Genomic DNA, 9838 nt, shown 5'->3' on the forward strand with positions numbered 1-9838 from the left:
AAAAAAAAAAAAAAAAAAGAAAAGAAAGGAAAAAGAAGAAAAAAAGAGTCCCTGACCAAGACAGGATGGGAGGTCAGACATGCCTCAGTATGCCCCTTCCTTATTAACCTTTAACCAGAATTCTTTCCTAAGGTGTAAGCAGAAACCAGCTCCGGAAAATAAGAAACAGATGAATCTTTCCTTCAGCCAATCATCTGAAGCTGTGACCGGATTCGTCCTCCCTTTTGCAGTTTCAACACAAGAACCCACCAGCGTTCCTTCCTGATAAGGGACCACAAACCATGGAGTGGTTCTGACCAGTCTACAGAGGAGGTGCCGTGAGGGTTTTCCCATCCCCTGCCTTACCTTTTGACATCAGACGGCCAAAAACCCCATCCTTGGGTCATGCTAATGCCACCATTTTCGAACATGTGACCCATGAAGAGACATGAAGCTCAATTGCACATGCTTACATTTGTCTTTTCATAATCATGACTCCCCTTATAGCTTAATAAATATTACACTTGGCCACCTAGCTCAGTATACATTCCTTTCTCACATTTTCCCCCTTCAAGCTGCTTACTCTTGGCTTCTGCCAGAGGCTACGTTTCCCAGCTTGCAGGATGGCCAACCGGGAGTCTCCAGGCTTTTATGAGAAATAAAGCTCTCTCTTCCAACTTTATGAATCTTGTGATTTTTCAGTTGGCACTACTCAGCTTCCTGACCTGGCAAGATACACTGGCTGTAAAATTCACCACGATATTATTACAGTCTGTGATCAGCCATCTAGTGTGACAAGGCAATGCTGCTGATGAAATGTGGGTACAATACTAGCTTGTCTCACTTTGTAATTTTAAAACCGGAAAATGAAATTAAACATTTAAAAATGTTTTTATTGGTCATTCATGTTTCTTCTCTATAAATTCAATTCAATTCAACATATAATCATTGAGTGCTTATGATGGTGCCGGTTGGGCAGAGCAGTGAACAAAGCGAAGACCTGCTCTAAGAAGCTTACTTTCAAGTGGGAGGAGACACACAATAAAAAGGGCAAACAAGCATGACCACGTCAAGCAATAAGTGCTGAGAGGAAAAGTAAGCAAGGGAAGAGAACAGGAGGCGGAAACTTTTGGATAAGGTGGTCAGGGCACTCTAGTCTGATGAGGAGAAATAGGGTTTAATCTATTTACATTTCATTTTATTACTGACTTTTGGGGCTTATTTAAAAAACCTTACTTTGTGCTTTCTATTAAGCATGATTTTTTTCTTTGCTTATTGTTTCCTCACTTCCTGACACCTGTGGATTGATGTTTTCTTTGTTCTTCCTTTAAATATGCATTCTTCATTTTTAAATGTGCACACTTGATTTAGCACTCTCTAATTTAATCTCTTTCTTCTTGCATAAAAAACTAGGCCCACAGAAGGTGTTTTTGTTTTTTGTTTTTAGGAGGCAGGGTCTGGCGGTGTTACTCAGGCTGGAGTGCAGTGGTATAATCACAGCTGATACAGTTTGGATGTTGTCCCTGCCCAAGTCTCATGTTGAATTGTAATCCCTAATGTTGGAGATGGGGCCTGGTGGGAGGTGATTGAATCATGGGGGCAGTTTCTCATGAACAGTTTAATACCATCCCCTTCTGCACTGTCGTCGCAACGATGAGTGACTTCTCACAAGATCTGGTTGTTTAAAAGAGAGTAGCACCTCCCCCACTCCCCCACTCCTTCTCCCACCATGTGAGAAACCTCACTCCACCTTTGCCTTCCATCATGATTGGAAGCTTCCTGAAGCCTTCACAGAAGCAGAAGCCTCTATGCTTCCTGTGCAGCCTGCACAACTGTGAAGCAATTAAACTTCTTTTCTTTGCAAATTATCTATTCTCAGGTATTTCTTTGTAGCAGTGTGAGATTGGAGTAATACAAGGGCCTAAGGCAGCCTTAATCTCCCAGGCTCAAGCCTCCGAAGTAGCTGGGACCACACATGCATGCCACCATGTCTGGCTAGTTTTTTACTTTTTATTTTTGTAGAGACAAGGTCTCCCTATGTTGCTTAGGCTGGTCTTGAACTCCTGGGCTCAAGTGATTCTCTGTGTTGGCCTCTCAAAGCGTAGGGATTGCAGGTGTGAGCCACTGTGCCCTGTCAGAAATTTTTGTTTATGTTATTTACTTTAAGCTTTACCTTGGTTTATTGATTGATTGATTGATTGACAGGATCTTGATCTGTTATCCAGGGTAGAGTGCAGTGGTAGGATCATAGATCACTGCAGCTTCAACTTCCTGGGCTAAAGCTATGCCCCTGTTGCAGCCTTTCAAGTAATTGGGACTATAAGCACATGCCACCATGCCTAGCTAATTAACTTTTTTTTTTTTTTTTTTTTTTTGTAGAGATGAGGGTCTTTCTATGATGCCCAGGCTGGTCTTGAACTCCTGGGCTCAAGCAATCCTCTCACCTTGGCCTCTAAAAGTGCTAGGATTATAGATGTGAATCACCACGTCCAGCCTTTCCTTATTTTTATGCTCCAAAATTTGGTCATTATTATTATTTAGAATTACCTACATTTTTACCAGTGTATTTGTTTCTTGGACTTTATTCCTCCTTTCCGCTTTTAACTTTCTATTTTCTGAAATACATTCTTTGGTAGTTTTTATAGAATTTGCTATGGGGTTCCAAAACTCATGTTCAAATTTAATTGCCAATGTGTTGGTATTATGAAGTGAGACCATTAAGTGGTGATTAGGCCATGAGGACCCTGCCTTCATCAGTGGATTCATGTCATTTTTTCATGGGAGGGGGTAGTTATCATGAGAGTGGGCTTGTCATAAAGTGTGTTTGGCCTCCTTTTGCTCTCTGGCTGTCATGCTTTCTTGCATTTCCACCTTCTGCCATGGGACAATGCAGCATGAAGGCCCCCATCAGATGCCAGCATCTTGATATTGGACTTCCCAGTCCATAGAACTGTGATAAATAAATTTCTTTTCTTTATAAATTACCCAGTGTGTGGCATTCTGTTGTAGCAACACACAGCTGACTAAGAATCCATAAGGGATGACTTCTCTGTTATTTTCTGAAAATGTCTTTTCTTAAATGATGATTTAGTTTGCATAAAATTCTAGGTTGACAGCTATTTTACTTCAGCATTCTGGAAATATTATACCATTATCTTCTGGATTTTGTTGTTGATGCTGAAAAGCCTATTGCAAATCTGTATTTCCATTGTTGGTAATTCTTTTATTTGTTCTCTCTTTGACTGTTTCTAAGATCATCTCTTTGTCTTTGGTGTTGTGCAGTTTCACTATGTTATTTCTAGGGATGGTTTTAGTTTAGTTTTCCTATTTAGGACTTATGTGCTTCTTCATTAATTCATGTATTTCAATACCTGTGGAAAATTCTCAGCCATTGTATTTCTTGAATATTACTTCTATCTTATACTCCATGTTCTACTTCACTGAAGTATAATTAATATGTCACATATATACTACATATACTATAAAATTTACCTACCTAAAGTATAAAATCTAATGGTTTTTAGGATAATGACAGTTATAACTACTGCTACCATTTTAGAGCATTTTATTACCTCTAACAGAAACCTTGTACCCATTAGTAGTCACTGTCCATTCCCTGCAACCCTCCAGGCCCAGGAAATCACTGCTGTCTCTATAGATTTGCCTATTCTGGACATTTTATATGAATGAAGTCATACATGTGTTTTTTTGGACTGGCTTCATTTACATAGTATGTTTCAAGGTTCATCCATGTTGTAACATATAACATGTATTATGGAGGAATAAGTGCATGATCCTAACCCAGGATCATGAAGATTTACTTCTTTATTTTTTTTCCTAAGTTTTCTAGTTTTAGCTGTTACATTTAGGCTCTGCTCCACTTTCAGTCACTTTTTTTGGTATGTGGTGTAAGAAAGGGGTCAAACGTTTTATTCTTTTGCATGTGCAGTTGTCCCAGCATTATTTACTGAAAAGACTATTTCCCCCCATTAATTATATTGGGACCTATGTTGAAAATTAATGGACCATAAATGTGAGGGTATATTTCTTGACTCTCAATTTTATTCTGTTGGTCTATATGTCTATCTTTATGCCAATAGAATACTGTCTGGGTTACTGTAGCTTTGTAGTAAGTTTTGAAATCACGAAATGGAAATACCCCTACTTTGCTCTTCTTTTTCAAGATTGTTTTGGTTATTCTGGGTCTTTTGCATCTCCACATGAATAAAAGGAACAACATGTCAAGTTGTATAAAACAGCTGGGATTTTGGTAGGTGTTGTTGAACATTTAGATCAACCTGGGTGATACTGCCATCTTAACTGCAGAGCCCAGTGGAACATCTCTCTTGTAACACAGAGGTGTGTAGGAAAGGAGGACTGTACTCTTCAAGCTACCCTGCCTGGATCCTCCCTATGTAGAGGGAATTAAGGTTAGAAGTGGGTGAGCTATAAAAAACGGGATCTGCTGATGTGTATTGGCTGCTGGAAGGATTGGGAACTGCCACTCAACTGCCCAGCCCATGGTGCTTCTGGAAGGCAGAGCCATGAGAAATAATGGAAATCCCTCATTTAAACATTGTAGCCTCCAGTGTTCTGATCAAGATTTCATTTTGTTGTTGTTGTTGTTGAGTAAATGTTTCTCAGTTTGTTGTAAGCCCTTTAATCAATGTCTAGAGCCTTTGACTGATGTCTTTGCTAATTGTGAGTGGCTTAATAATAGATGTCTTTCTAGGGGAAAGACTTCCCCAAGCTCTTCATACCACCATTTTTGTACTTCTTCAAAGAGATATTGGACCTTCACATTCTAGCTTGTCTGTCATCTCTTTCATATTTTCAATGTCTGAATATTTCTATGTTATATTCTGATAAATTTCCTTAGAAATATTTTCCAGTCGACTTATTCTCTTTTCATCTTTGTCTAATTTAAATTTTAACCTATCAATCGAGTTTTAAAATTTATTTTATTTTACTTTTGTAGAAAAGAAAGTCTCTTTTATTATTAATTTTTTTTGACTTGGCTTTAATAAATGCAATTCTAACAGAGATGATGATACTATATTTGGCTTTTTAAGAAAGGGATATTTCAGTCATTAAAGCAATTTGATATGTAAAAAGTGATTGAATACATAAAAGTAAAGGGAATAATGAGGCAGAAATGCATATTTTATATCTTAACAGAAATGAATAAATGTGACATTCGATTTGAAAACTATCAAAATTACATCAATGCTCAGACAAAAAATTACTGAGTCTACTTAATTTTATAAAAATGAATGTATCATTTAATGAAAAAAGTAAAACAGTTAAATTTACTGACTCCTAGAACTCTGTGAAAAGATTTTTGTGAAGCTCTGTGGAACAATTATTAATAAAATTAAGCTGACAAAACAAATACAACAACTAAACAATTTCTGTGACTTAATAGGAGAAGTATAAAATATCTAAAAATGTCCAGTAGAATTACAAGAGCTATAACTTTGTTTTTAATTAAAATTTCATTAGTTCAGTAGGAGATGAGTGAAAATTTAGTACCCTGAATAATATTCTTGATATCAAAAGAAAATTTTGACTTCTTGAAGTCACAAAAGACCTAGGGATGAAATTTTACATTTAAAATTTGCACTTTAAATTATACTCTTCACTTTTAGAAGTTCTATTTGACATTTTTAAAAACACTGCCTGTTCTTTTTGCATAGTGGCTACCTTTTTTTAAAGGGATTTGGTACCTTATTTTGTCTTATAAGCTCTTTAAACATAGTTATTTAATATTCTTGGCTCTAATTTTCTGTTTCTTATGTCTTCTCCTCCTTGCTAATTGTGAGTTATTTCCTTGGATGTTTTGTTAATTTATCAGCATGAAGGTTCTTGAATCATATGAGTAGCATAGATTCAACTCTCAAAGCTTAATGATAAATAATGAGTTTAACAATCTCAAAGGAGATTTTTGCTACTTTTTTTTTTTTTACAATTTTACTATTTCAATATTAACTATTATTTTAAAATCAGAGTCTACAAGAGCCCTCAAGAGATAGTTTAGCTTTTTAAAGTCTTCCTTTAACAATAAGCATACTTTATTTTACTAGTTTACCTTTTTACTAAGGGTGTAGTGTTTAGAGAGACTTGCATCATTCAGTGGTCTTAGCCCAAATTCTCTCATAAAGACTAAAAGCCTTATCCCATTTCTCTAGTCTAATTTATCCTTTTTCAATTTAGACACTTTCACAAGCTGTTTGTTTGGGCAAATCACTTCTTCTTTTGGGTCAAAGCTATCCCAGTTTTAAAATCAAAGAGTTGAGTGAAATGACCAGTTAGGTCCTTGGTAGGTAGCTGCAGCATGCTAGGCTTGTAGGTTTTATGTGACTTAGATAGTATTTTCAGAAAAGAAATTTAATTTTCCTTATGTATATGGGAAGTATAGTTTATAGATGCGGGTCAATACGAGGTGGTTCTAGCAGCTGATTTGGACCATCAGCTAGCAGTCAATGACAGAATGTTTCTCCAAGGGTTGCTCCTCCTTGTCTTTTCCTTCACCTGAAGCTCATGCCAGTCAATTCATGAGCTAAAGGTAGCTTGATTTCCCTTCATCCCTTCTTAGTAGCTCACCTTTGGAATGGGCAAAGTCAGCAGTTATCATAAGGGCATGAATGCCAATCACAACAAAGGCTTTATTTGTAGGACAGCAGGCTCAAGTGCAGATCCGATTGGTTGTGAAATTCTTCAACATTTCAGTAGCATGGTGATGGGGGTGGTAATGCAGTGGGAATCAGAAGATCTGGGTCCTAACTAGATGATACTAAGCAAGCCATTTCTTTGTTCTGAGCCTCAGTTTCCCCTTTGTAAAACAAAGTTGGATGAGATGACCATTAAGATCCCCAATATCTCTCTTGTTCTAAGGTTTTCCCTCTCTTAACCATTTTCATATTTGGGACCTATGTTAGGAGATGAGAGGGAGGAAGAGAAGAGCCAAATGCAAAGCCATCTGGTTTCTGATCTGTAGCTGTGGCTGGGAGGCTTGGAATCTCTATGCTCTGTTTCATCCTCTGCTAGCAAGGACATAGGGAGCCCCTCCTCTTTCTCGGCAATGTATGCCTCCTCAGGCACATACTTGAATGTTTTCCTCGTTGCCTCTTTAGGATATCAAATAAGGCTCATCTTACAACTTGCGACAAGACAGAAGTGGTGTCATATGCATGGGCAGTTCAGACTATTCATGCTTCTTGGATAATTGTTCCTAAGTCAGAAACTATTGTGAATCATCAAGTTCAAACAAGTCTGGCATTTGCTTAAAGCACACTCCAATTATTGTATGAAAGTCTGTATTGGTAAGATCAAAGCTCCAAGCTTTATAACCAGGTATACAAATGGATTGCAGCAGAACTTCTGTAAGTAATGCACATCTCAACTCTGTGTATTTGAAGTCTTGGTTTACCGAAGTGGGCATTCATTACTTTAAGAATGTGCACAGGCATACAGCATACAGCAGACACACTTGTGTGACCCCCGAAGAGTCCTGGTAGCTTTCTGGTCAATGTAGCCAATACCCTCTCCATGGTCCTGATCACGCGTGGCCCCTTTGCTGCACTTGGCACTTCTGACGCCACCTCCTCTTGGAAGCACCCTCCTTCCTGCCCTTCTGGGGTGAACTCATTTTCTCATTTCTTTCTTACCATTTCTCCATTTATCACGGAGTCTTTTTCCTTCTCCTGATATCTGATTGGGAAATACTCCAGAGTTTAGTCCTCAGCTCCTTGGTGCTCTTCTCTTGTTGCTCTCTTCTCCCTTAGCCCAGTTCTCTAACTCTCTCACTTGTACGAAGATTTATCTGTATCATCATCCCTGCCATAAATTCTAGTCTTTCCTAGACTGTTGCACTAGTCTCTTTGCTGAACTCTTTGCCTCCAAACTTTCCTTCATTGTTCTAAAAACAGATAAACATTTGCTAAAACGTTTCCTAAAATGCCTTTTGTCACACCACACTCAGGTTCAGAAGCTTAAACTGGCTCTACAGCTCCCAGGGAAGTCCAAGCTGCTGCACTTCACCATTGAGTCCCCTACCCTAGGGTCCCCATACAATCCCCTATAAAGCTTTAATTTCCACCACTTCCCTTCATAACCCTCCTCTTCCTGCTGCCTAGACTTACTCTCATTCTTCAAACATGCCTTGGGCTTTCCCGCCCCATTCCCATGTGCACATTATTCTCCTTACCTGCAGTTCCTACTTTTCTCCCCTCTGCTTCTTAGAAGACTCCTCATCACAGCACAAATCCATTCCTGAGAGCCTCCAATCCCAGAGGTGCTTGTCCTTCCCAGTGTGTGAACCACCTACTTGTCACTTGTCAACTCTTGCCTCAGATTACTATTTCCCATTCATCCCTTCATCCCTCTACACACACCCATTCAACAGTGCGTACTCAGTGCCTAGAGCTGGGGATTCAAAGACAAATTAGATCCTGCCCTTGCCTTCAGGGAACTCAAATATATACAGAGAGACAAGCACGTAAGTCATGACAATGTCATGATCAAGGTAAGAACAGAGGTTGGAGAGGAGCTAAAGATGACCGGTCTGAAGAAGGGAAGGAAGTAAGCCGTTTATATTTAACCACATGTTGCGATGAAAAGGAGAGAGATCTGTGTTAGAATCCTGGCTTCACAACTTATTATCCCCTACCCTCTATGCCTTGGTTTGCACATCTATAAAATGGGAAACATACAGTTTAGCCTGAAGAGTTGTGGTGAGGAGTCATGGACATCTTAATTGTGTGTGTTTGAAGATCATGTCTGTAGAAAGGGTCTAGCTTGTAAAGTGTCCAGCACTGCCTTGGGCTTGTGCAGGTTCTTAACAAGTAAGAGCTTCTTCTATCCATAGCATTGGCCCTATCTCCAACCCCTCCTAGTGTCTACTACACCACCCTGGATGAAATTGTCCTAGGGGATATCTACTATTTGGTTGATCGACGGCATCATGGTTATGAAAAAGGCCCATCATATCAGGAAACGTGGCCATCAGGAACTGTCCCAGAAAGGATCTGTTCCTCATTCTGAGAACCATGAATTTGGAATTTGGCATTTGGAAATGTGACTTAGCAAAAGACACATGGGCAAGAGCTATGCTTTTCTATTTCATCAAGGAGGGCCAGAGGCTTGCCAAGGAGTTGGGGGCCTCAAGCCAGGAAGCAGAACAGCAATACTGTCTCTTGACCTGCTGCACCCCACTGATGAAGGCCAGGGCTTTCATGAGTTCAGGTCTTTGAAGTCATACCACGAAGCTCTTACGTTATGACGCACAGCATGGAAGAGGAGTCCTGACTTAGTGAGAAGCCCAAGTAAAGTCTTTTATGAGAGGAGAGACTCTTCTGAATAAACATAACAAATGGAGGGAAGAGCTTCTGACAATCACCAAATAAGCCAAAGAAAAAAAAGGGGGGGGTTTGCCTTACACATCCACACCCTCCACAGACAAGGTATAAATGCTCTCCAGAGGAAGGAGACCCACTGCTCTGCAGCTTGGAGATTTTGGACTCTGTCTTCAGCTGGGCACTCCCTCCCTCCCTCCTTGCACCATGCCCTACAACTGCTGCCTGCCCAGCCTGAGCTGCCGCACCAGCTGCTCCTCCCGGCCCTGCGTGCCCCCCAGCTGCCACGGCTGCACCCTGCCCGGGGCCTGCAACATCCCCGCCAACGTGAGCAACTGCAACTGGTTCTGTGAGGGCTCCTTCAATGGCAGCGAGAAGGAGACCATGCAGTTCCTGAACGACCGCCTGGCCAGCTACCTGGAGAAGGTGCGTCAGCTGGAGCGGGAGAACGCGGAGCTGGAGCGCCTCATCCGGGAGCGGTCCCAGCAGCAGGAGCCCTTGCTGTG

At 40.2% G+C, this 9838-nt stretch overlaps 2 protein-coding genes across 2 annotated transcripts in view; both read left to right on the forward strand.

Annotated features, from left to right (window-relative positions):
- Positions 1 to 9838, forward strand: part of LOC108289869 (keratin, type I cuticular Ha3-I) — a 36374-nt gene that overhangs the window by 21784 nt on the left and 4752 nt on the right. The window lies entirely within an intron of this gene.
- Positions 1 to 9838, forward strand: part of LOC119468346 (keratin, type I cuticular Ha3-II-like) — a 22641-nt gene that overhangs the window by 8797 nt on the left and 4006 nt on the right. Inside the window, exon 2 of the mRNA XM_037731675.1 lies at positions 9534 to 9835. Coding sequence (XP_037587603.1) covers positions 9540 to 9835 — 296 coding nt within the window. The 5' untranslated portion in view covers positions 9534 to 9539. The remainder of the gene's footprint in view (positions 1 to 9533; positions 9836 to 9838) is intronic.

Source organism: Cebus imitator, unplaced genomic scaffold (genome assembly GCF_001604975.1).
Source record: "Cebus imitator isolate Cc_AM_T3 unplaced genomic scaffold, Cebus_imitator-1.0 Scaffold415, whole genome shotgun sequence".
Lineage (NCBI taxonomy): Eukaryota > Metazoa > Chordata > Mammalia > Primates > Cebidae > Cebus > Cebus imitator.